Source organism: Xenopus tropicalis, chromosome 2, assembly GCF_000004195.4.
Source record: "Xenopus tropicalis strain Nigerian chromosome 2, UCB_Xtro_10.0, whole genome shotgun sequence".
Classification (NCBI taxonomy): Eukaryota; Metazoa; Chordata; class Amphibia; order Anura; family Pipidae; genus Xenopus; species Xenopus tropicalis.
In genome coordinates this window covers 148249525-148277457 of record NC_030678.2, presented here as the reverse complement: position 1 = coordinate 148277457, position 27933 = coordinate 148249525, and the positions used below count along the sequence as shown (strand labels likewise).

The window sequence follows — 27933 nt, the reverse complement described above, 5'->3', positions numbered from 1 at the left end:
TCCCCTGCAAGCCCACCTATCATCTGCTCAAACCCATTCACACCCCTGCAGCCCACCTATCATCTGCTCAACCCATTCACTCCCCTGCTAGCCCACCTATCATCTGCTCAAACCCATTCACTCCCCTGCTAGCCCACCTATCATCTGCTTAAACCCATTCACTCCCCTGCAAGCCCACCTATCATCTGCTCAAACCCATTCACTCCCCTGCAAGCCCACCTATCATCTGCTTCAAACCCATTCACTCCCCTGCAAGCCCACCTATCATCTGCTCAAACCCATTCCTCCCTGCAAGCCCCCTATCATCTGCTCAACCCCATTCACTCCCCTGCTAGCCCACCTATCATCTGCTCAAACCCATTCACTCCCCTGCAAGCCCACCTATCATCTGCTCAAACCCCATTCACTCCCTGCTAGCCCACCTATCATCTGCTCAAACCCATTCACTCCCCTGCAAGCCCACCTATCATCTGCTCAAACCCATTCACTCCCCTGCTAGCCCACCTATCATCTGCTCAAACCCATTCACTCCCCTGCAAGCCCACCTATCATCTGCTCAAACCCATTCACTCCCCTGCTAGCCCACCTATCATCTGCTCAAACCCATTCACTCCCCTGCAAGCCCACCTATCATCTGCTCAAACCCATTCACTCCCCTGCAAGCCCACCTATCATCTGCTCAAACCCCATTCACTCCCCTGCTAGCCCACCTATCATCTGCTCAAACCCATTCACTCCCCTGCAAGCCCACCTATCATCTGCTAAACCCATTCACTCCCCTGCTAGCCCACCTATCATCTGCTCAAACCCATTCACTCCCCTGCAAGCCCACCTATCATCTGCTCAAACCCATTCACTCCCCTGCTAGCCCACCTATCATCTGCTCAAACCCATTTCACTCCCCTGCAAGCCCACCTATCATCTGCTCAAACCCATTCACTCCCCTGCAAGCCCACCTATCATCTGCAAACCCATTCACTCCCCTGCTAGCCCACCTATCATCTGCTCAAACCCATTCACTCCCCTGCAAGCCCACCTATCATCTGCTCAAACCCATTCACTCCCCTGCAAGCCCACCTATCATCTGCTCAAACCCATTCACTCCCTGCTAGCCCACCTATCATCTGCTCAACAAACCCATTCACTCCCCTGCAAGCCCACCTATCATCTGCTCAAACCCATTCACTCCCCTGCAAGCCCACCCCTTCACTCACCTGCTAGCCCACCTATCATTGCTAAACCCATTCACTCCCCTGCAAGCCCACCTATCATCTGCTCAAACCCATTCACTCCCCTGCTAGCCCACCTATCATCTGCTCAAACCCCATTCACTCCCCTGCAAGCCCACCTATCATCTGCTCAAACCCATTCACTCCCCTGCTAGCCCACCTATCATCTGCTCAAACCCCATTCACTCCCCTGCAAGCCCACCTATAATCTGCTCAAACCCCAGTCACTCCCCTGCTAGCCCACCTATCATCTGCTCAAACCCATTCACTCCCCTGCTAGCCCACCTATCATCTGCTCAAACCCCATTCACTCCCCTGCAAGCCCACCTATCATCTGCTCAAACCCATTCACTCCCCTGCAAGCCCACCTCACCATTTGTTTTCTCTTGGGAACAAGCTGTCTCAAAAAATCACATCGATCAAAGGTTTTCATGGACACTCACCCCACTAATACAGTGGTACAGGGGACAGCGGCCCAGACCTGTAACAAAGGGAGACCCAGCAGTCACAAACACAATTTATTGATGAGTGCGCACTCCAGGCACAGGTGATGGTGGTTAATCACTTACCTTTTACCCCGGGCTGGTGCCCCTGTTAGGAGAAAACCACACCAGCCCGGGGTAGCTGTAGTGGGTGCTTCCTTGTTACTTATGTCTGCAAAATCCCTGGGCCAGCGCATGCGCAGTAGAGTAAAAACTTTTTTGTTAAAGTTCGGCTTTTCACTCTACCGCGCATGCGCAAGTGCGTGAATAAGGAAGATGAGACGCTCGCAGCTACCCCAGGCTGGTGCGGTTCTCTCCTAACAGGGGCACCAGCCCAGGGTAAAAAGTAAGCGATTAAAGTCACTGGGGGTACCTAACATTTTGTACCCTAAAGTAACTTAGCCTTTCCTTTAACCACCTTCACCTGTGCCTGGAGTGCGCACCCATCGAGAAGTTGTGTTTGTGACTGCTGGGTCTCCCTTTGCTATGGGTCTGGGGCGCTGCCCCTGTACCACTGTATTAGTGGGGTGAGTGTCCATGCAAACCTTTGATCTATGTGATTTTTTAAGAAGAACTAGTCGTGAAAAATCTTTCCCTGAGTGACGGGTCCGGGGCAAGGCACCTGGACCAATTTTGTGAAAGGGTGAGCGAATGCTAATTGAGACTGGCTGTTTGTTTTTTAATTTTAAATCTGTTTTGATTTGCTGGGTAGCTAAGAGCATATTTGGAATAATTAAATCGGCAGTCATTTCAGCTGTGCAAAGAAAACTTTGGGCTACTTCAGAATGTAGCCGTATGGCCCATGTTTCCCCATAAGCGATTTGCATTTTAGCCACCGAGAAGGAAACAAGGGACATTTTGCCATCCATGGTAGCCAAGATATACAGTATGTGCCACTGCCTTAATCACATTGGCATCAATATTACTGGCCAGGCCGTAAAACAGAAGCCAAGTGGCTACCCCACAAAGTGTTCTACTTGCCTCATGGGAGGATCAGCACTGACTGACTCCATGCAAAGCACTTTAAGGGTTAATAAGTCAAGATAGGTAGAATAATCCTGCAATAATATAAAAATGGACTTTTCTATACTTTTTATTCTTTTTTTCTGGCTACACACCGCTGTGTAGAATTGTGTGTAACCTGAATTCTCTGAGATGGAAATGAAAAATGTATTATTAGTATTTTAATGAGTAACTTGAGTTGTGCAGTGTCATATTAATTGGGGGTGACCTGCAGTTTTCCCTATCCAGTGTGAGGATTCCAGCAATTACTGTTTAACACAAGCATGTGATGGATGCCTCTGCCTGGGATAGCACATTGCCACAGAACTCCCCTCCCGAGCAGTGGTACAGTCCTGCTATCTGTCACAGCCAAGCTCCTGGATAGTGCTAGAAGTGAGGTGTCGGTACTGCGTGCAGGCGAGCTAGTGAGGGTCTCTTTTCAACGCAGACAGCTGTGAGGGGCGCCTTGTCCTCAGCACCATGACCCAAGGAAAGGTAATTACAGCACAGGGATTCCTGACACTGGGATCAAATATGTTATAGGCACAGATGCAGCATTTTTCTGGAAAAACGTCATACCAGAATGTGGGAAGAGAGGGACCCTGTGGGGAATGGATAGAGACTAAACATTTTCCAAAATGTGGGTGAATATTGGTTCACGTGATTTTTAGTCAGACAGGTGTAACCAAAGCAACAGAAGGCATATCCATAATGTAACTGCACTGCCAGCTAGCCTAGGTAAATAATACTGCGTCACTGGGACAGGTGAGGGGGGATCTGGTGTAGGAGGGAGGAGATAGATTAGCATTTCCCTGGGGTCTCCAGCAGGGGGTGACTGTCCTGGGCCCTCAACACTGGGCAACATGAGAGAATTGCAGTTATAGGTGTGACTGTGGGAAAGCATCACACCTGTGTGTACATATTAGTACATCCATCCTCCTAATTGTGTTACATGCACATAGATGGCTTTCTACCCTCACACACTACAACAGTGTCATGCACTCTCAGTAATAGAAGTGGGTTTGGAACCAAAATTTTGGTGGCATTTCTTGCTACAGAAATGAAAATAATAATAATACTAAACTAATATTTATGTCTTTTAGTCTTTAACATGGGTACCATGACAAGAATATTAAGAAACCCTGGCCAATAGTAACAGTGGGAAAATAGGCTCTATGAATTGACTCTGGGTGTGAGATGAAACCTATAGGAGCAGTGACATAATAGCCTCTGAGAAGGGACTGTGACTGTGGGATAGCAGGTATAGTAGGGGGGAGATTGTGCCTATAGTAGCTGTGGGGGGATAATAGCTTCTGGGAAGGGGCTGTGGCTGTGGGATAACAGGTATAGTATGGAGAGATGTTGCCTATAGTAGCAGTGGGGATAATAGCTTCTGGGAAGGGACTGTGGCTGTGGGATAACAGGTATAGTATGGAGAGATGGTGCCTATAGTAGCAGTGGGGATAATAGCTTCTGGGAAGGGACTGTGGCTGTTGGATAGCAGGTATAGTAGGGAGAGATGGTGCCTATAGTAGCAGTGGGGGGATAATAGCCTCTAGGGAGGGACTGTGGCTGTGTGATAGCAGGTATAGTAGGGAGATATGGTGCCTATAGTAGCAGTGGGATAATAGCCTCTGGGAAGGGACTGTGGCTGTGGGATAGCAGGTATAGTAGGGAGAGATGGTGCCTATAGTAGCAGTGGGATAATAGCCTCTTGGGAGGGACTGTGGCTGTGGGATAGCAGGTATAGTAGGGAGAGATGGTGCCTATAGTAGCAGTGGGATAATAGCCTCTGGGAAGGGACTGGGGCTGTGGGATAGCAGGTATAGTAGGGAGAGATGGTGCCTATAGTAGCAGTGGGATAATAGCCTCTGGGAAGGGACTGTGGCTGTGGGATAGCAGGTATAGTAGGGAGAGATGGTGCCTATAGTAGCAGTGGGGGGATAATAGCCTCTGGGAAGGGACTGTGGCTGTGGGATAGCATGTATAGTAGGGAGAGATGGTGCCTATAGTAGCAGTGGGGGGATAATAGCCTCTTGGAAGGGACTGTGGCTGTGGGATAGCAGGTATAGTAGGGAGAGATGGTGCCTATAGTAGCAGTGGGGGGATAATAACCTCTGTTAAAGGAACAGTAACACAAAATTTTCACTTTAAAGAGATCAATTCTAAATACTTTTTTAAAGCTATGTAACATTAAAAAAATGCAATATTGTAAATAGTTTTTTAATAAATTACATTGCCACTGACTTACTGGACCAAGCTCAAAAGGCGATACGGCGATGGGGTAGACTTCCGGTTTAATCCGGAAGTTGATTGAGTGCATTCTTCGGAGTCCTTTTTGAAGTGATTTATAGGCTTCTACTGATCTGGCACAGAGAGGGTAAGGAGAGGGACAGGAGACGGACCTTTTCACCTCTTTTGCTGGGTCTGCGTGTCTGTTACGAGGAGCGCTGCCTGAGCCTGCACTGGGAAAGGGAGGGGGTGTAGGGGGATAGGAACGGAAGCAGGCTGCGAGACTTGGGAGAGATGTGCTGCCTGAGCTCAATAAATCAATGGTAAAGTAATTTTTTTTAAAAAACCACATATACTATTGCAATCTTTGTATGCTATATTTGCTAATAAAAGTATGTATAAAGGATATATTGAATGTAAAAATTTTGTGTTACATTTCCTTTAAGGGACTGTGGCTGTGGGATAGCAGGTATAGTAGGGAGAGATGGTGCCTATAGTAGCAGTGGGGATAATAGCCTCTGGGAAGGGGCTAATATCCTTTATTACTGAAACAGTAGTAATTATATATTTCTTTAAATGTGTGTGTGTATTAAATGCTGGACCTCATATGGTGGTTTAAGCTAAAAACCACTACTTGAACTAAAACCCATGTCACAGAAAAGGGAGATGTTTGAGAAAAGGTCATACTTAGCAGGAGATGCTGTGCAGGATCAGTAACATAAAACATTAAAAAGTCTTACTTTCAGATCTTCTTTCTTTCCAGTGTTTGCAAGTACAGTCTTTATCTGCAGCAACATTAGCGTGATGTTGTCAGTCACTCATTCTGGAGACAGGAATGAATTTGAACTCTACTTGTTACTCAGTAGGATATTTTCATCTGCAAATGCACATCCAATAAAAAACACAGCATATTCAAAATGCTCTGAAGCATCTGGAGCCATGAGTAAAGCTGCATAAGATTCCATACACCACATGTATTCTTTCATTGGTGACTGTGTTGCCTTAACTGTTTGGTTTTTCATTTATATCTGCTATGCAAAATCAGTCCTTGTGTTTGTAAGTACCTGTATGTCAACATTTACAGCTGCATCTGAGCTTGTTTTTGCAAGAGTAATGTTTTCACAGTGACTTTTCACTAGAAATGTAACAGTGAATGTATTGCTTCCCATATTAGGCTGTTAAATTATCTTGTTGCAGCCCTAAACATTTGTTAAAGCCCATTTTTCAGTTAATATTTGTATTGCTATGCTCAAGGCTATTCCCATTGTCCACAGAGTGAAGCATTCCATACCAATTACCCATATTTTTAAATTGTTTACTTTCCAGACAGTTTGTGGTAACAAAACAAAGTGAAAAGTAAAAGAAGGAAACACATCTTTACCAAAAACTTTTAAAATACTTGGAAGAGCCTTTCCTGTAGATTAAACACTGAATTACTGTATAAAGCAATCTTAAGAACTTAAACGAGATAAAACATTAACCCAAATTTGTGCATGTCTTTCAGGCATGAAATCAACAAAATTTCCATAAGAAAATGTTATTTTATGGTTTATCACATGAAAACTTACGGGCAAGATTCGATTTGATGAGAAAAGACTTTTCTTCTTTACTCATCAGACGTTTCTTCTTTACTCATCAGACATTTCTTCTTTACTCATCAGACATTTCTTCTTTACTCATCAAGTTGAATCTGGCCCTATGTCTGTAATCAATATACACAATTGGATATGCATGCAGGCAAGTAACATGCAGGACACCTCAGGGGACATCCATTTTTCAGAATCTTTTCTCTAGTAAATATAAGTTGTGGACAACATAGTTGGAGATCTATGTTTTGTTTTCTAGGAAGCTAACAGTCCGAAAATAGCCTTACTGATTAAAGTGCAATTAGTAACTGTATTGTGTGTTATTTTCATGAAGGTCTCTGTTAGCAGCAAAGGTGCTGAAAATGACGGCAGCAATACAGTAAAACATACCAGCAATAACCGTTCTTCAGCTCCCCCCTCCTATGAAGAGGCTACAGCAGGTGATGGAAAGAAAGCAGATTATCTGCAAGCAACATCTCCTACATTGTCTCAACACTCATGGCAACATGGGGAACCATGTAAGTTTTAAGTCCAGACTGGTATCACAAGCACTTTAATATGTTTGTTTCATGGAGCTATGACTAAAACAATACGTTTTATAATAATGCTTGAATCACAAATGTCCATTTTTTGTTTTTTAGACAACCCAGGATTTATACATAGGCAGAATTATATTTGCATCTCTTATGTTATATTTTTATGCATGCTAATATTGTATTATCCTTTGCAGCTTTACAAAGCTTAGTAATATGTGCAGATATGGATGCCTTACTTTCTAAAACAGTTTTAAAAACCCCCTTAAAAATCACTTTGCTCAGCAGAGATAATTGTGGTACTCTATTTACAGTCTGACCTAAGTGAAATATTTTCTACCATAATGGTCTTTCCTTACTAATCTACAATTTCTTGTTGCTGTCATGTTCTTTTCTTTTCTAATGTCAGGCTGATGGGTTGTGTGGCACCAATGCTAAAATGTATTGTTTTACCCTTTAGCAGTCGCAAAAAACATCCCAGTTCCCACAATTATAACATATTTTTGATCTTTACACATCACATCTTGCATTTAACCTCTCACTAACAGTTGTGAAATTAATTCAACATAAATTCACCCACACCAGCCACATACTTTGCATCTCACTTATCCTTACCCCTATAGATTGTAAGCCCTTGTGAGTACAGCCTTTGATAGACTTACTTTATCAACTTTTCTGTTTGTTACTAGTTATCTGCCTTAATGTACAGCTCTGTGAAATATGTTGATGCTTTATAAATTATTGTAATAATAATAACCACAGTAATTATGAATCTGTGAAACTAAGCTTATCCTTAAATGCTTTCAGTCTAAAAACATGATGGATAGGGTCATATAAATAAACAGACTATTTTTTAGGCCCTTTTCTGACCAAGTAGCCCAAATAATAAATATTTGAGGATGGAATTTGTATGCTGTTAATATGCTAGTGTCTGCTTACAACAGTATAGCCAGAAACCAGTAAGCATTTGATACCTGGCTTTTTGTTTAATTCTTTTATAAAGTAATATTTATGGATGCACCAAACCCATTCTCCACAAAAGATCTAACTGAACCAAATCAAGCCCTAATTAAAGATGCATCAACTGTGAAAAAAAAAATTAGGTAATTTCTCTAGGCCTTTAAAGTCACATGACAGAGGAAATAGCTATAGTCACCTGGGTCAGAGTGTGTCAGTATGAGGAAGGTAGGGGAAGATGGGGCATCTTGGAGATTTTTCAGCATGGTGGAAAGTTGTCATCTTCCCCTACCTACTCAGAAAAACCTTACACCAAAGTTAGACTTGCAGGAGCATGTATGACACTAAACATTTTCAATTTTCAGTTCTGTACTGTACATGTGCCAAGGCTAAAGAGTGCACCTGTGCCAGGGGATGCGTAGGCCATTATGGGCCTGAGTTCAGAGGTAAATGATTAAAGTCACTGGGGGGTACCTTACAAATTAGAACCCATCAGTGACCTCTGCTTTCCTTTTTATTTAAAAAAAAAAAAGTAGTGGGATTGTCTCAATTCTGAACTGAATCCTGGATTTGGTGCATCCCTAGTTATTATGCCATACAAATAGCTGTAAAAGGTAGAGGCATTTTGTTTCTCTTTCTGTGTTGAGCAGTAGGAGAGGAGCTGGCATTCAGATCATTGTAAGCAGGGGCAGCTGACTGCTTCTGTTTTTCAGACAATAGTCCAGATTGCAGCAGTGGAATATATTCTGGGGACACAGAGATGTTGACTACACAGAGCTGGGATAATGAAACTGTTCGCCGAGGGTTTATTAGGAAGGTATGTATAATTTACAAACAGACTATGAGAAAGGTATGTTATATATCCTTGACAATGCACATCTGCCATATTAGCAGAGAATAATATATATTGCTTTCTGTAAAAATGTGGGTACAAAGAGAGGGATTGTGAGGAAGCAGCTGTAGCAAAAGTCACAGAAAGACATTGTTCTTAAGCAGAGAATGAGAATTACAGGACTAAGAACATACTCACATATATATATATATATTTTATTCTATTGTTTTCTTTAGGTTTATGCCATCCTTATGATCCAGCTGTTAGTTACTGTAGCAGTTGTGGCCCTGTTTACATTCTGGTGAGTAGCTAGTATAAATGCAAGTACAGTGGTGCTTTTGCAATTTCAATTTTTCTTTGTAACTATAAGTTAAAACGTGATTTGTTTTTTACACAAGTCATAAAACTTGATAAATAAGAACCCAATCAAACAAGAGTCAAAAACGTTTTTTTATTTATTTATTGAGAAAAATGATCCAAGTTTACATATTTGGTTGTGGCAAAAGTAAAACATGGTAATGGCAATATCATGGTTTGGGCCTGCTCTGGATTAGGACAATTTGCCATCACTGATGGACCTATAACTTGTTCTGTGCAGTCAGTGTTTATGTCATCAAGTGGTAATTGCTTAAGGGCAAGGTAGGTGTAAGACAGTCATGGTTTGTTCAGTAAACTTGCCTCAGATTATCTTTATAGGGGACGCATTGGGCGCAGTAGGTGTCCCTTTATACAGAACTTACCTGTTATTGAGTGATTTTTTTTTTTTGACTGTTCCGCAGTCACTATATTTCAAATTTAGCAATTTTTGTAAAATCTTAAAGAATAGGTCAGGAACAAACTACCATATTGTTTGTATGCTGTCATTCTGTATTCATGAGGCAGTGAGATAGGGGCAATACAAGGACATCCCTTTGGACTCCTAGTTTGCGTACCATTTAGATGCGCACAAGACACAGTGATACCCTTTTTTTTTACTGTCTGCTCGTGTAAGGGCTTCTTGGCACACACAGTACTGAACTCTGAGAAGCTTTACACAAAGCAAGACAAATTTACTTGGGTGTTTCCTGAAACAGGTAAATGCAAGAAACGTTCCTTGACATTTGTCATGTGCAAGAATATCACAGAACTGCTAATTTTTTAAAGTTCTGTTATAGTGTATGATTGTGAACTAATTCATTTTTGTTCCTTTTGTGTTACTAAAGCGACCCTGTGAAGGGTTATATCCAGGCCAATCCAGGATGGTACTGGGCTTCTTAGTAAGTATAAAGAACTAGATCCTTGCAGTGATTGACAATTACAGTTACAACCACTGGCAGTTAGCAAAGGAAAATTACATCTCCTGTAGACCCCATTATAGGCAAATAACTCTAATTATTAAAAATGATTTCATTTTTCCCTGTAATAATGAAGCAGTACCTTGTACTTAATCCGATCTAAGATCTAATTCATCCTTATTGGAGGCAAAACTATCCTATTGGGTTCAATTACTGTCTTAGCCACTTTTTTAGCCAAAAGTCAGTCTCAATAAGCATTTGCTCACCCCTTCACAAAATTGGTCCAGGTGCCTTGCCCTGGACCCTTCACTCAGAGAGGATTTTTTCACGACTAGTTCTTATTAAAAAAAAATCACATAAGTCAAAGTTTTTCATGGACACTTACCACACTGATCCAATGGTCCAGGTGTAGCGCCTCAGACCCATAGCAAGGGGAGACCCAGCAGTCACAAGCACAATTTCCCATATGGGTGCACACTCCAAACACAAGTGGAGGTGGTTAAGGAATAAAGCTTTATTTCACATCAATCCTGATGCGTTTTGTGTTTTTTTAACACGTAGTCATAGGCAATGCCTATAATGTAAAATAAAGCTTTGTTTCTTAACCACCTCCACTTGTGTTTGGAGTGCGCACCCATCTGAGAAATTGTGCTTGTAAATGATTTTTCAGTAGAGTTAAATTTTAGAGATCCAAATTATGGAAAGACCCCTTATCCCGAAAACCCCAGATCCCAAACATTCTGGATTACAGGTCCCATACCTGTAACATTTCCACCAATTACATCCATATGTTTTCTAGTTAGCACTAGGATAATTACTGCCAGATATAATCTAATAATATCTAATCTATGTTATTAATGCTCCCACAGTGCAGTGTTCTTCTCCACATACCTAGTTCTGGCCTGCTGCTCTGGACCAAGGTAAGAAGTTATTTAAGCTGGCTGCAGCTTGTCAGGTAACAGTAGCCTGGAAATATGAGCTGAACAAGTGCTTTTAGAAGATTACAATAAAGGTCAATTGGAGTCAATTTCAGACTCTGTTGCCGCATTTTCTGGTTGTTTAAAAAAGTGCCCAAAAGCAGCCCATATGCCAGGGTAATAAAAAACAACAATATTTGTTTTTGCTCAGTGTGTCCATATGTTTATACAGGCATTATATAATTCTCCTTGTATAAAAAGTTATTATCAACAAGGAATACAGAACAATATAATAACAATATATGTCTTTTGGATGCATTTGATATTTGTAGATGATTTGGTTTTTCATATATACATTAGATTAGATTACATGGCAAACTTAGTTAGTCATCTGTATTGTCTTCCATCTAGTAATAGATTAATGGTAGGGAGGGCCTGAAAAAACTTCAGTTCTACTTGAATATGACACTAATTTTTTTTTCACAGGAGAAAGTTTCCTTGGAACCTGATTCTTCTCTGCATATTTGTAAGTATCAATATACCATAAAGACCCAATAATTTCAAATATTTACAGGGTATCCTAACCACCTAAAAAAATTTAAATTGCTTTTCCAAGCACTTTGGTCATTTACACAATTTTCTTTTTTTCTTATTAGCAGTTTTATACTGCTAATATAATTCTATCCACAGCTCTGAGCAGTGCTTAATACTAGAGTGTTAAATAACTGATGATGGGTATTTTGCCCACTGTTGTCAAAACAGAAAACAGCATCTATCAAAATTCCCCTATTCACCAGCTGTAATATTATTGCCTAAATAGCACCCTGTCTGACACACACAGAGCTGTAACATGTCAACTGCTGTGCAAAACCGTTTACTTGAGAATTTTTAGGCAGACGTACTCTACTCCTTGTGTCAGGACATTTTCAAATAAGGGCACAGTAGCCTTTTGATGACGGTTTTCCATCTCCTATGTATATTAGCCTCAGATTTGCCAGGACAGAGAGAATGGAAAATAGAATGCAGATTTTAGCATTACCTTTTAGGTTAAGTAATGTTCCCTTGCTGCATGTGTTCTGTATACTGGAGAGAGGTGTCTCAAATTGATTTATGTATTATGGGAATAAAGGTATTATGTTTTTCCTCTTTTACTTCCCTAAATGCATTTCAGAAGTATAAATAAATAGTACAGGTATAACACTGTAATTGATTAAATTAATTCCAGAAATAAACTGAACCAAATTCAAAAAGAGTAATTATAGTGAAATAATATTTTGAAGACAAATCAGTGAATAAATACTTTATGTAATTTTGTGCCCAGGGCCTTTGTCATGGCATCCCACATTTCAAACTGTAACATGTTATTGTGTGATTTTCTGTCTTTCAGACACTTTCCATGGCTTACGTAACAGGAATGCTGTCCAGGTAATGTAGGCAGGTATTTTAACCATGTTCCTGGCAATGGTGCAGACCAATTTTGCCATAAAGCACTCAACAATGTGATAAACAGTCAAATATCTCGGCCAGCATCATCTACAGGCACCCTTATTTAAGGGGGGCAAACACAGTCTTGCAAACAATATTTGAAAAGCCTATATAAGTGAATTGAGTTTATGATCTAGAAAGGTTGCATACATATTAGTCTGTGTGGGAGAATTCTTATGGAATTGTTACCTTTTTTAAATAGGTAAATCTGATGCATGTTCTACAAACGCTTAATAGAAATAACACTGAAATACAATTTTGTATACTAGCATATGTTGTGTTGGAATAGTTTTGTCAAAAGTGGGGAAAGGGGTATTCACTTAGAAGGCCTGTTATGGTGAATGCTATTATTTTTCCTTTTTCTCCATATTTAACAATTTATTCCTGTCATGTTCTTCTCTAAATGTTTCTTTCCAGTGTTTCTCATTTCTTTCTATCCTGTCCACATTTCACTTCTACCACCTGTTTTTATCTTTTGATCCCTATCCATCCCTCATCTTCTTCTATCCCTCATACCCTCCCATCTTTCTCCTTCAAATACTAATTTCACCATTTTCTCCTCTTCCCCATGATACACTTGTTCTGTCCGCTCTTCAGAACACCTAGCCCGATTAAGTAGACCACACCTTAGTATAGTAGATTTCGAATGACAGACAAAATAAGAAATGTATGAACCCTAAGCATATTAGTGAAGCATTGCCAACTGCTTTGCCTTTCTGTATAACAAAAAAGTTACCGATGCAAACCACCTCTTGCTTCAACTGAAACCTATATTGAGACATTTATTAACTCAGTAACTAAGAAAACAGGGCACTGATCTAAATTACAGAACTATATGGAGAACCTCAGGTCCTAAGCATTACAGTATAATAGATCCTGTACCTATATGGTAAAAGTGAACATCGCCATTAAGGGAACACAGGTATTTGAAAACATGGATTATATACTTGTAACTTAGAAGTTTCATTCTGTTTCATTTTTGCCTTTCAGCTTTTACAATACCAAATCTGTGATCTTATGTCTTGGAATCACTGCCCTGGTCTGCATGTCTGTTACACTGTTCAGCTTCCAAAGTAAGGTAAGAAAAACTTCAGTGTTCAAAGAATCAGAGGGCTTATTTACAAAGATTGGTACAGATGCCCATAGCAACAAGTGAACAATTAGCTTTAATCAGTCTATCAATCAGTTTGAGCATTAAAGCAACAATCTTATTGAATGCTAAGGACAACAGCACTGGTGCCATTTAGCACCTTTCGTTGTCAATCAGCCAACTTTAATTACCATAGAAAAGCAATTAAGAAATCCCAAAGTAAAGAATTCAATGCTATATTCCACATGTATGGGTTGAGCAGTATGGGTGAATTGCAGTGGTGTAATTAAGAAACTCTATAAATAAACTAGAAATAAACTTATATCCAAAAGTATTAAAGGAACTAAAGGATTTACATTCCCTTTAGGTGGTAGGTTAAGGTTTTGAAGCTACAAGTTTTATCCATATAAATATAATAATTCACTTTCTTTTAGATCGACTTCACTTCATGTCAAGGAGTTCTGTTTGTGTTATCTATGGTTCTTCTCTTCAGCGGGATCTTCCTTGTTATCCTCATACCATTTCAATATGTAAGTTGACTTTACCTAACCTATTTTGTTAATATGCCTTTTAAGCTTTTAAAGAGAGAAGCTAAAGCATGAACTAAACTTTGATTATTTGGGTTAAAATACATTCCAGGGGAATTGAAAGGTATCTATTTCTGCAGGGCAGAAATATGATGAGCTGATGTGTTGGAAAGGTGGAATTCTATAATGGTGCCATGGTGAATGGACAGCTCATTCTGCTGTCAGTGTTTTTTGCTGGAGAATACATGAATATGTGTTATACACATATGTTAGAATGGGGTGTGCCTTAAATACTAATTAGGAGGGTTATCAGGATACTTTTGCCTACATAGTATATGTAGTATAGGGCTGTTGGACATGGGAAGTGTTACAACAGCCTTGTGCTATTAGAATGACATAAATACTGTAATTAAAATAAAGTTGAGGTTTGTTTTTAATGTTTTTTAGGTAAATTTATATTGAGCAGATACAAAATTAGTTTTTGAGCTCTTGTTAACAGTAAATAATCCACATTGAGATTAGTTGTCAATATGTGAGAAATAAAAGTTTAAATTCCTCCTTCTCAGGTGTGAACTTGTTAGTAAAAGTTAATATACTGCATTGAAATCTGTAACACTTGTCTCCATGCTCTAGATGGAAAGCAGACAAGGCACATGGTGTGATGCAACTGTTAATTTAAAAACAGTTTAGGCATAAATGAGTATCCCTGTAATCAGCGGCTTTGGTTATAAACGAAGTTTGGTCAGTAACACGTTAAGCCTTTGAACCTGACACACCCTTGTGTATAACTATAATCCAAGGTAAAACTATCTAGGAAACCGATATGGAGGTTGGCTTCCGGTGCAGAGGGCACAGCACACAGTAGGGGAGAATTTCTGAATTGCTCTTTAAAGGAACAGTAACACCAAAAAATTAAAGTGTATAAAAATAATTAATATATTATGTACTATTGCCCTGCACTGGTAAAAGTTGTGTGTTTGCTTCATAAACACTACTGCAGTTTATATAAATACCCTGTTGTGTAGCCATGGGGGCAGCCATTTAAATTGAAAAAAGGAGAAAAGGCACAGGTTACTAAGCAGATAACAGATAAGCAGCAGATTCCCATTGTATTCTACACAGTTATCTGTTATCTTCTTATGTAACCTGTGCCTTTTCTCCTTTTTTCAATTTAAATGGCTGCCCCCATGGCTACACAACAGCTATTTCTATTAACTACAGTAGTCTTTCTGAAGCAAACACACAACTTTTACCAGTGCAGGGCAACAGTACATTATATTTTAATTATTTTAAAACATTTTTATTTTTTAGTGTTACTGTTCCTTTAAAGAAACAAAATAATGAGGTTTTGGAAGAATATCAGAATCCCCCATTTCATTGCTGTCTGTTTTCTGTTGGCTTCTTCCTAAGCTAGCCTTAGCCATACAGGGACTGACATTGGCTGCTGACTTTGCCACTTGACTGAGTCACCAGCTTATGGTCCTGTCTATAGGGACAAAATGAAGGCTAAAAAAATCCAATGAGGTAAGGACAGCGATGGATCATAATTGTGGTCCTTCCTGACAGTTCTGCATGAGTACACCATGTGATCTGATTATGAACTAGCGTGACTAAATTGGGCAAAGATCCACTTGTTTGTCTCTGTATTGCCTGCTATAGGACTACAAATATTGCATTATTATCCACAAAACTCTATTCAAGCACTGTTTATTTAATATATTTGTATATTTTGTCTACAGATTCCTTGGCTACATGCTGTCTATGCTGTAATCGGAGCAATTGTGTTCACTATGGTAAGACAAGCCAAATAGTCATTATTATGTTTCACTAATGTTCTAATATATCAAATGTCTAAGAAATCACCGATCATATTATAGTGGAGATATTTAAAATACTATGCATTTTGTTTTGGATTCTAGTTACATAGCTTATTCATTTTATCCCAAGCTTTCTATAAATGCAGATGTGTTAGTATGCTACTGCTAAACTCAACCCAATACTTTAGTGCCAGTTTTGGCAATGCCATTTAAAGGACAAGGAAAGCTGAATTCACTGGGCAGTGCCAGTATTGCTGCAAGGCGTCATTGATAACCACTGTGCCATTACCTGTCTCCCATATTTTTTTCAATATTATATTTTTGTTCTGTACAATAACCAAAAAACGAATAAATCCTTTAGACCACCATTTCCACAGGCGGCACATTAACGAGCATCCAAAAATTGCTCCCTAGTCGACATTGTGATAACGCACCTAGAGCTAAATTATCTCAATACAGTGAAGGAGATACAAAAAGTCGGACAGCATCAACGAGCCGATATGGTCCTCGATCCAAAATCTGGATTGACATCTGGCTGATTTTTGGCCAGATATTCATCGGGGAGTCCTGTCGGAGGGCCCCTTGTTGAATCAACTGAAGGACCCTAATTGGCAGCTTAAATCCGAACGTGTATGGTTACCTTTACTTAACCCCTGGATTACGAAGCTGGAAACCCTTGCCCCATTGTTCTCAATAGAGAGTATAATACAATTAGTACAATTTCTAAGGATGAAATAAACACAGTATTTGTTACTGTTTTTACAGTTTTTATTTTAGGTGTCCACTTATAGGAACAATTAGTGAAATGTGTTTGTGTGAAAAGGGATCAGATAAATAGCTGGCTGACACATGGGTTTGACAAACTGTGATTGTCCTCTCAAAATACGGCTTACTAGTGCTGCCATGAGAAAAAGTACTGTAAAAGCTTTGCTGAATTTTCTGATACTGGAAAAAGGATATCAGTCTATTTGTATAAAAATGTAAATAAAAATATTTGACTGTCTTTTTTTATTGCAGTTTTTGGCATTTGATACACAAATGCTGATGGGGAGTCGGCGTTACTCTCTCAGTCCCGAAGAATATATCTTTGGAGCGCTCAACATCTATCTGGATATAATCTACATATTTTCATTCTTACTCCAGCTGTTTGGCACTCAAGAATAACATGCTTTCATCTGGATGGTTTTAAACCTACACGTTCAGATATGCGCACACCAGCTATACCTGGCAAAAGAAACATAACAGCTTTTAATGGTATCTTATAAAAAAGGACTATTTATGCAAAGTTAAACAAACGTTTTGATGTTCATTTAATGTTAAGCTTCTGTTATTTGGCAACCTGTTGCTGATTTTGCATTTTTACTATATAAGGAATTTGAGCCACTTGTCATGCAGTGTATTTGCATATACTAAAAGGAGAAACAGACTATAGGGTTAATGTGCTACTGAAATTTGCAGATAGTATTTTAGTAGTGCACCTAAAGCATATGGCTTGCAAAACTTATTACTGTTTAGTTAGCGATGCCCTAGATTTGCTTCTTTGTTTGACTGTTGCATTTCTTTGGACATGGCTGTACTTTCTGGTATTCATAAATATGCATTGCTTGTCAGAGACAATTGCTTGAATGCCTCTCTGCTTCCGTCGCATATAAGCTGTATTGTTTATGAATACAAACTAATTTAATAAAGAGTATTATTTTCTTGTGAAATTGCATTGGTTTCACAGTAAGCCTCTATCAAACCTCTTATAAGATCGCCTTCCATGCAAGCCTTCAACATTTTGATCAGATCAGAGAAATTATACTTTGGTCCCTAGCATTTCAGGAGAAGCAAGAGGGGGCACTAGGTGCCTGTTAAGGACCAAGAGGCAACACCCTGGGGGCCCACACTAGTGCAAGAGGGACTTGAGGATGTAGTTATTAACCTACAATTCATGTGCCCTTGCCCTAAACCAGTTTTCAACTGCCCAAAAATAATTATAATTCCTAACGTTACTCTGAATTGAAGCAAGTGTGGAAAAGTGTATATTTAACTGCATTATTTCTCATACAGGTCTCTCACAAAACGGTGTCCTCATTAGCATAGTATTTTAGGTTGCTAAAAGACTCAGTTCCATTTAATTAAACATTTTTGCCTGGCTGAAACTACACAAGCTGCTAGTTGTTCCAGATGAAAGTTAAAAAAAAAACAAACAAAACACTATCTTCTCCTTTTTAATTACCCACAGAGGGGCTATTTGTGCACAGTCAAAATATATATGTATGTATATTTTTATTTATAAAGCGCTACTTATGTACGCAGCGCTGTACAGTAGAATACATTAATACAAACAGGGGGTTAATAAGATAATAGATAAATACAAAGTATAACAATAAATACAAATAAATACAAGATACAGTAATAGTTGCAATAAGTTAAGAGTCAAAGACACAAGAGGATGGAGGTCCCTGCCCCGTAGAGCTTACAATCTATATAAATATATCAAATATACCTAAAGACATACTCTTATTTGATAGGCTATACACAACCCTAGTATGGCCCTGTTTTCTAACAAAGATAAATTGGATTGTTCGAACTATATCATTGTTGCTCATAGATACTGATATTTATATGATACAAATATAATATAGATAAAGGCAAGAGATCCTCTGCACCTACCCATTATCAATATATAGAGCAGCAAAGAGAACTAAACCCTTGCCTATCCTCAGCCCTCCCTTTCTTACCATCCTCTGCCCCCCTCCCAGGCAGAAACAATGTTTCCAGGTGCAGGCAGGGTAACAGGCTGGTGCCAGCATAGGGGCTGATTCTCAGCCTGTGTTCTTTCCTGCATTTAGCCTAAGAGTGGATCCACTGCCCTCCCTCTGCCTACTAAATGCAGGCGGAAAGAAGTGGACCCTACACATTAGTCTGCCCTTGTTCTAACTTTACAAAAATATGTCTTTACTACTAGGGAAGCTTGGGTTTAAGACACTCTTACATTTAAATGTTGGAAGTGTTGGCAAAAAGATTTTATTTGTAGTCTATGAAAATGATTGCTTCTCTTATTTCAGGACTCCAGAAATAATGCTGTCCTGCTTGGTTAAAAAACTGCCTTAGTTGGACAGGTAGAAAAAACTGAAAGAAAATGTTATTCTTCACGTGTTTCCAAAAAACATTTCTCGGATTAAAGACTGGCTTATGCAAAAAAAAATAATCAATATTCAAGTTCAACAGAGGAAAGTGATGTTTTGTCTCAGAAATACCAAAGAAAAAAATTATAGGATCTGTTCAAAGGTGATAAACAGGTGCTTCATGCTTGCCACTAACCTACCGTTGTTTGGACCTGAACTATCCCAAATGTCTAGTATTAAAGATGAGTCATCTGGAACTGAAACTCATCATCCTGTATCAGGCCCTTCCAAAAGGAAATATAAGAATAAATCTATATCAAAAATCAAAATTGATACATCCACTTAAACTGAATATGTAGGTGCAGACCAGACAACACCCGATTTTCTATGGACACAGGCAGAGCTGGAGGCTGTAGTAAAGCATCATACTTGAAGCTTTTTCTATTCAACTCCTAGTCAAACATACATAAACAAGGCTGCATCCATACTAACTAATAGTTCACCTATAAAATCCACATATCTAGTAGAACACGTCATTTCAATAAATAGTGAAGATCTGGATACAGATGACTTAAATCTCACTGATATATCAATGGTGAAACAATTCTAAATTTATTGTAGGCAAAGACATACTTTCTGTTGATGAAATGAATTCTAAATATTTTAATTGTTAAAAATGTAGAAAGAAGAAGGAAAGGGGTGGGGAAAGCTGTAAAGTCACAACCTTCATTCAGTGGAAGTTGCAGGAGATTTGAGCCATGTAGCAGTTTTTGAATACAATACATTTTTATTCCTCAACAATGGATCTCTCTATACTGGATACCATGGATTCAAAAGCAGAAATAAATTCTACTTTTGAATCCATGGTAACTAATATAGATCCATCATGGAGAAATGAAGATGTATTGTATTCATATCATGCAAAACCCTTCCCCACAGCTTGAAATTTTGCAGCACATCAACCCAACTTAACCTGAAACAAAAAAAAAAAAATTAACACCACCTCCTTCAAAAAACCAAACACCACAAAACCCATCAGCACCCCAAAAAAATAAAAACACTCCACGTACATGAAGGCTCCACTAACCCCCTAATATTAAAGGCACACACCGAGACCAGCAAGTGTGTAATAGCTTCGCAGCTTCCATTAACAGGAAGTGCCCCAGTATTCAGACAAGAGCTGAATAAACTCCTCCATGTAACCCTGCCATGACTACTCGCTGTGACCAGTTCATCCAGCCATTTGAATAAGGCGCCGAACGTCACGTGTTGGAGACGGTCCCGGGCGGAAGTAGGAAGTAGCAGCGACCTTGCGTGCCACCGGTCACCTGACTAACATGTCTAACTCGGAGCCGGTTCCCCATGTGGAGCCGGGGGCAGCTCCTTATGGCAATTTCCCCAACTATTACACCTTCAATCCGCCAGAAAACCGTATCAGCCTGTTGCCGGCTGAGCTGCTTCAGAAGCTTTTCCGGAAACCGACTGAGAGCGACCGCTGCGCCCGGCCTCTGCTGGGACTGGATGTGGGGTGCAACTCTGGGGTGAAGTGTTCAGATGTCTCCCTTTTAGCTAATACTCATAGCCTTCATACTGCTTCCTGGCTCACATTATTATAGATATCCTTCCGCCTGCCAGCTATTGGGTCTTACACCTGTATGGCCCTTACTTCCCTATGTGTAATGCCGGGCAGAGCCCCCATCAGCAAGTGTTCTGTAGCCTGAGGCATTCACGGTTATGTTGGGATGAGCTATTGGGCAGTGATTCCTGACTTTGCATTAATTGAAAAACTTATTAGTATCTAAAAATAATTCTAGCCAATTAATCCAAATTCAAAGTTGTGGACTAATAACGCAAAGAGTAACATTTCAAGTAAACCTCCTCCCCCCCCCCACAATTAGTGTTACATTACATTAACATTTATTTATAAAGCGCCAACATATTCCGCAGCGCTGTACAATAAGTGGGTTCCATACATTGGACATACAGAGTAACATATAAAGCAATCAGTAACCAATACAAGAGGTAAAGAGGGCCCTGCCCAAAAGAGCTTACAATCTAAAAAGTGTCGGTGGATCCCTGTGGCACTTGTGCAGTCATAGAGACGTAGTGAAAATAGGTCATAAAAGATAATAGGTCAATATACTACACATGTTATACAACCTTGATGTGTGAGAGGTGCTGTGTTTAGAATTTTAGCTCTTGCCATGGCCAAGTGGGCATGCTGCCATGTTTCTGTTTGAACAAATTACTGGACTTTTATGTAATTTTAGAGAAAATTAGCCATGCAGAATATTGAACTGTTTCCGAACCCTTATTTTCGTATGTAAATATGAGGGAAAAATTTTATGATCAATATATTTTGTTGTGTTTTAACCCTTTATCTCTCAGCAACAGAGAGTAACTGAATCTCCACAGAGTTATGGAACCCAGAGAAGTAGAAACTGCAGTGCTAGTAGCTTTACTGTCAGGGAGTGTTAGGCTAGTAGCACGCATGGCATTTTCTTTGCTGGCCCATGTGCATTTTTAGGCTGAATATGTGTTTGCTGACAGATGCAATTCTATCTGTCACTTTTTATTGGGCTGGCGGGGGGTGTTTGGACCTCTGTGTATTTGGAATGCCAGGGCTTATTTTAAATCCTGGTCTGGACCTGGTTCTATCAGTGCTTATTACCAAGAGGAGATTTGGAATGCATTGAAATTTCTTAGCTGGTGAAGAAAATGTCACATACACCATTAACCTTAGGGTTTGGCCAAATCCCCCAAAAAAGTCCTGAGACTTGGCCATATCCCAAACCAAATCCTAGATTCTGTACACACCTAGAATAAATCCATAACATTAAAGGGACTGTCAGTCAGTATTATTGTAAAGGTGACAGTTGTACAAGTGTGCCGTACTTGTGGTGGTTCCAATTATCCATAATGGGAATCAACTGGAGTCAGTGTCACTGGTACTATTCTGGGGAATTGCTGACGTGAATTGCTTGTGCGACACTTTTTGGAGGAAACTAATGTTATGTTCCCTTGCAGGACCTGAGTGTTGCTTTATATAATCACCTCATGCAGCCATGCAGCCAGGCATCTGATGTTCCCCAGGCTCTACGCTTTCTGTGCTGTGACATTGACCCGGATCTCATAACCAGGGCTCAGGCCTCAAACCCATTTCCCGATTTTATTTCATATGCAACATTAGACATCATGGATTCCTTGGCTGTTCAGGGGCCTGTAAAAGATTTTCTTCAACAGTTTGGCTGTTCCACCTTTGATATTACGTTCTGTATGTCTGTGACCATGTGGATCCACCTCAATTATGGTGACCAGGGGCTAGTAACTTTCCTTGGCCGCCTTGCAAACCTTTCAGAATACCTTCTCATTGAGCCACAACCCTGGAAATGCTACCGTTTGGCTGCTCGTCGCCTTCGCAAGCTGGGAAGGCAGGATTTTGACCATTTCCGCTCATTATCTATCCGCGGGGATATGGCAGAGAATATAACTCAAATCCTGACTGGAGAGGGCACCGCTAAGCTTATTCACAGCTTCGGAAATACAAGCTGGGACCGCAGCCTCTTGCTTTTTAAAGTTCAGCGGCCTCCTTGCTAACGTGATCCTACTGTTTACAGACTAAGAATCTGAAACCACATTTAGAGACTATGGGCATTTGCACTTTCTTTACTGCAAGGATGTAGAGGATTTTATTCTTTTATATGGAAAATTAACATTTAACTATTATTGTGTTTCCAGTGAAAGGCATTAAAATTCTTAATACCAAGGTTTTTGAAAGACAAGTAATGCCAAAAAACAAATTATTTCTTTGCATTCACATAAAAATGAACTCCATGGTTGGGTATGGCGTGATCTTTCAATGTTATTGACTTACAAATTTGTCCATCTAAAGATGTTGGGCCACAGTTGCCCATCCCCTGATTAATGTAATTTTGGTCAGGGAGAAGCAGTCCATGAACTAGTAAGAGCTCTCTTTATTACCTCACTTGTATCCCCCCTTTCTATGTTGCTGACAGGTTCTGTTGCACATTACAGAGAAAGTGCGTTTGCATCAATCCCTGCATCGCTTGACCTTACAGTCCACTGTCCCTGCCACAGACTAGGATCAGCTTTATCAGGAGCCAGTAAATATCAAAAGGTGGCCATACACGCTAAGGTCCGCTCACTTGGCGAGGTCACCAAGAGAGTGGATCTTCTCCCGATATCGCCACCTATGGGTGGACGATATTGGGCGAATTAGAACGACAGGTATAAGCGTCAGTCGGTTTGGGGACCGCATCAACAAGCCAATGCGGTCCCCGATCCGACTAATTTTTAAACCTTCCCAATCGAGATCTGGCTGATTTCAGGGCAGATCCGTCGTTAATGCACATACACAGGCCGATATGATGCCAAATCATTCTAAGGGGCCAATATTGGCAGCTAGAATCGGCCCGTGTAAAAGTATATGTTATATATTTTATACATATATTGCCCTGGTCAGAATGAAACTCAGCACATCCGCACTGTGAGGCAGCAGTCCTAAGCTCTGTGCATCTCCCACATTCTCTGGTATCTGTATATGCTCTCTGGGATACTCTTGCAGAGGGGCACTGCTATTTGTTGTGGAGATGGTCATACACCACTTGGAAGATAAGGAGGGTGAGCTATAAGGATATTGTCAGTTGGCATGATGTCCACAGGCACTACCTACATTAATATGAGACTATTGCTGTGAAAAGAAGGTGCACAGGGATGGTGTCTTGTGAGTACTCACTGTTTTTAAGGGTCTGACCAAACCTTTGCAACTATTTCCAAATTCCAGATTTATCTTCACCCATGCAGTCAATATAAGAACATCCTCTAACAGTCTTCTTTGCCAGCCTTGCTCCTCTTATGATTCTTTTTTTTCATGACGTTGGTGGCAGAAAATACAGTTAAACCATCTATTTCCGATAGTGCTAAATAATTGTGAGTCACTGTCTGCTGAGTACAGATATGGGATCTGTCATCCGGAAACCCATTATTCAGAAAGCTCCAAATTACAGAATAGCCGTGGGATCTTCCAAAGACTCCGTTAGATATAATAGATAGATACTATTAATCATTATTAGAGGTCCTATACTTGTACAATGAAGGCATGTATGAGAAAGCTTGGTGTGTTAGCCTTTGTTCATTTTGCCACTAGATGGCAACACAGCTTTACAAAAGAAAGCCTTAATTTGGGAAATTAAAAGGAGTTTTGATGTTAGCCATGCCTTCTTATTGTAATAATATTCAATAAATTTGTAGTGAAGTGTTGTCCCTTTCTACCGTAACTCTGTAGAGCACTATTATTTTCTCAGCAGTACCACAGCTACAGAGATTGCAACTCCACTCAGGCCCTAGGACCTCCAGTCGTGACCCTGTAGACACAGATTGGCCAATTCTTAGCAACTTTTCAATTGGTCTTAGTTTTTTAATAGCTATAGTTTTTGAGTTATTCACTTTCTTTTTCTGACTTTCTAGCTTTGAAATGGTGATCACTGACCCCCAGAGCCAAAAACTATTGTTCTTTGAGGGGGCATTTTTATTGCTAATGTTGTTGTTGCTTTTTATTTGTTAAAGGGGAAAAATCGTGAAATCAAGACTACAGTCTGACAATCATATACAGAATATTGCGTTTTTGTAAATATATTGCATTATCTTTGCACTATTTCAAATTAAATTAGTTTTGCTTCTCCTTCACTTTCCTACCTTAATGTAGAACAACTGATAATATCATGGCTGCCACCTGTTGTGCTGGAGAGCCTAAGTTTGATACCTTAAGGTTACAAAGTGAGGCATTTATCTAAGCTCTCCCATTATCTTTTACTCCTGGGCTAATCCCCATACAAGTGAGACAGCAGTACACGTGTGCAGTTGGAAACATCCATTAGAAAGGTCAGTCCCCAGGCCGCAATGAATGTTACTAATGCTGCCCCTGTTAGCGCACAGGCCTGTTTGTCTGCCTGTAGCTCAGTCATTCTGAAATATTTTAAAATTCCTTGTAATTCAAGTAAAACTGGAGCTTAAATTCTTGAAAATAAGACTTGTTTCGAATAACTCCACTGGGATAATGTCAGCATTTTTGCACTGCAACCATAGCCTGTTCTGGCAGCTGTGGGATCCTCCTGTGCTCAAACAGGTTGGTCCTTGTATCCCTTAATGTGACCCGAGGCCTGGTCTGACATGCTGTGCACCCTCGCATGTACTTGCCTGTTTATTGAGGTTCTAATGTAGTTTTTGCTGTATGATTGGGGTGTTTCATTGCAGTTTGACTCCTTAAAATGTATACATACATAGCAATACATACATAATAACTTACACACATCCATCAATCTATATATAACCTGCCTAACTGCTAGTTGATCCAGAGGAAGGCAAAAATCCCCACGTGAAGCCTCTCTAATTTGCATCAGAGGGGAAAAAATTCCTTACGGACTCCAAGATGGCAATTCGACCAGTCCCTGGATCAACTTGTGTGATATCTCCCATAACCCTGTATTCCCTCACTTGCTAAAGAGCCACCCAACCCCTTCTTGAAGCTATCTAGTGTATCAGCCAGTACGACTGATTCAGGGAGAGAATTCCACAACACAACTCTCACTGTAAAAAAAAAACTTTAATATATTAAGATGATGGATTCTAATCAGGGTGGGTGCCCTTTTGTATGCTGGAAGGACCTACTGATAAATAAGACATTAGAGATTTTATTATATGATCCCCTTTTATTTTTTCACATAGTTGTCGTGTACCCCCTTAAGTGTCTCTTCTCAGGTGTAAACTCCCCGTGGCCGATGTACCTGACATGCTCACATGGGGGCGCTAGTGTCCCACATCAGCAAAGTCAAGAAATGAGCAAAAGCCCTGCAGCCAAGTGTCTTCAGATACCTTTTTTTTTTTTTTAAGACTTTTTTTTCTCATGAAGTAGTTATTGGTGTCATGTTTAGAAATGCATTTGTGATGAGAAATACGTGAAGTATTTGGCTCAAGATTCTTATTGAGGTAGGGTATTGGCAATGAAACAGTGCCGAGCCTACATGCCTTTTTATATCCATTATACACATATAAGCCCTGCAAATGAACACGTTTGTGTGTACTTGTTGCCATTAGACTTCCATTTACTGCTTTCCAGAGGGAGTTGCCCTGGCAGTTAAACGTGAGGCTCTCAGTGTGTGTGTAAAAAGCATAAAGGGAAGAGCTCGCACCAACAGCTTCATGGCTGGCTTTTCTCAAAGCTGCTCGTTCAGCTTCCGACAACAAGCCCTGCCTTCCTTATGGCCACTGGCACAACTGCTTCTTCTCTCTTATACTCCCATAGCCATATCCAGGCCACATTGTCTCCATGCATGCCCTGGCTTGTATTGGGTTCAAAGCTTCCTATTATCAGCAGCTAAAACCATTACAGGCGTTTGTCTCTCCCTCTTCTAATAATAACGAGCTGTCTCTTCCAACCTGCAGATAGCACATGAATACCAACCAAGACATGGCACTTTATTCAGCTGACCTGTTAGTTTGCCATGCAGTACCCTGACTGTTAGACATATCAGGGCTTTATATTTTTAATACATGCCAGGAAATTTCTCCATGTCTGGGGCAACCACGTTCGTCTCACACCCCCAAGGCAGATGGGAGCAGCCAAGCAATGGTCTGTATAAAAGCACTTGCCCTGCAACCCTGTACCATTATATCAGGAATGCCTAGTACTTACCAGTTGGACATATGCTTTGGATTTGTTCACCTTTGAGTATGTTATAGAATGGGCAATTCTAAACAACTTTTCAATTGGTCTTTATTTTTATTGTTTTTAAATTATTTACCTTCACAGCTTTCAAATGGGGGTCACTGACCCCAGCAGCCAAAAAACAATTGCAACGTTACTGGGTTTGTTACTTTTTATAACTTATCTGTCTACTCTACTACTTGGTTTCTAGAGTAATTTGGACCCTAGCAACTGGACCCTAGCTGCTGCAATTCCAACAAACAAAAAAACAAAAAAAGCTAAATAATTAAAAAAACACAAATAATAAAGAATGAAGACTAATTATGAATTGTTTCAGAATATCACTTTCTTCATCTTACTTAAAGTTAATTCATTGGTAAGTATTAATTTATACCTCAAGTAGACTACAGGTCTGGTCACCTATAACAACCAATCAGCAGATAGCATTTACTGATCACATGACAGACATCTTACTGCTTGCTATGGGTTACTGCACTTGGGCAAACTGTGGCTTTTATTCCATATGGGGGTAGGTATGCTTGCAATCTGATCCAGCAGCACGCTCAGTATCGAGTATGGTGCCGCCATGGCAGAGCCAATTGCATGATGCTGATATCTTGCTGTGCGTTTCAGTGAAAGAGCTGTAATATTGAGGTGGGTCCCTGGTTTTATTGTTACTGAATGCTGGCAGGTCGGGCGTGTCCCTACTGTACAGTTTTGCAGGAAATGGAGGGGGCTGATCAGGTTTCCTCTACCGCCCATGCCAAAGCTATAACACTCGCTGTTAGAGTGTCGGGTGGGGTTGGGGAAAATAAGTATGTGCAGAATTCGTGTACAGGAATTGTACCAGGTGCTACCAGAGGAAATGGACTGAAATGTTGTTGTGAAAAGGTGCCAGACAATTACCCAAAAGAGAGTATCATGTGACATTCATATTCACATCATTTGATGTTTGGTAGAAGTACTGGTAGGCCTGGCATACACCAGAACCTGCAGTACAACTCTCAGCCCAGTAAGTCAGACTATGTCAAATGTATAGGGGATAATGTAAGCCCTACTGTCATATAATAGGAATTCCATGACCATATAACAGTACAAGGCCGGAGGCTGAATGCATATATACACATCATGGAA

The 27933-nt window shown here is 40.2% G+C and overlaps 2 protein-coding genes across 7 annotated transcripts in view; both read left to right on the top strand.

Annotated features, from left to right (window-relative positions):
• Window positions 1-17677, top strand: part of faim2 (Fas apoptotic inhibitory molecule 2) — a 37543-nt gene extending 19866 nt beyond the window's left edge. For 2 of the 6 annotated variants that reach the window (XM_018091340.2, XM_012957262.3), the window contains exons 2-12: window positions 6866-7049; window positions 8735-8838; window positions 9090-9154; window positions 10056-10109; window positions 10997-11047; window positions 11531-11570; window positions 12432-12469; window positions 13520-13607; window positions 14054-14149; window positions 15886-15939; window positions 16981-17675. In XM_018091340.2, the coding sequence (XP_017946829.2) occupies window positions 6866-7049; window positions 8735-8838; window positions 9090-9154; window positions 10056-10109; window positions 10997-11047; window positions 11531-11570; window positions 12432-12469; window positions 13520-13607; window positions 14054-14149; window positions 15886-15939; window positions 16981-17127 (921 nt within the window). In that variant the 3' untranslated portion in view covers window positions 17128-17675. 6 annotated transcript variants of the gene reach the window in all.
• A 2669-nt stretch (window positions 17678-20346) lies between these two features.
• bcdin3d (BCDIN3 domain containing RNA methyltransfease) lies at window positions 20347-22912 on the top strand. Its single transcript, XM_002935731.5, has 2 exons — window positions 20347-20617; window positions 22104-22912. Exons 1-2 carry the CDS (start codon window positions 20414-20416, stop codon window positions 22671-22673), a joined length of 774 nt encoding a protein of 257 aa, XP_002935777.1. The 5' UTR covers window positions 20347-20413; the 3' UTR covers window positions 22674-22912.
• Window positions 22913-27933: the final 5021 nt, after the last annotated feature.

What these genes read in the sequence shown, in the direction of transcription:
- bcdin3d (XM_002935731.5), top strand. Translation starts at nt 20,414, where the DNA reads ATGTCTAACTCGGAGCCGGTTCCCCATGTGGAGCCGGGGGCAGCTCCT. An exon ending in ATGTGGGGTGCAACTCTGGG is followed by an intron (nt 20,618 to 22,103) that starts GTGAAGTGTTCA and finishes GTTCCCTTGCAG; the next exon opens with GACCTGAGTGTTGCTTTATA.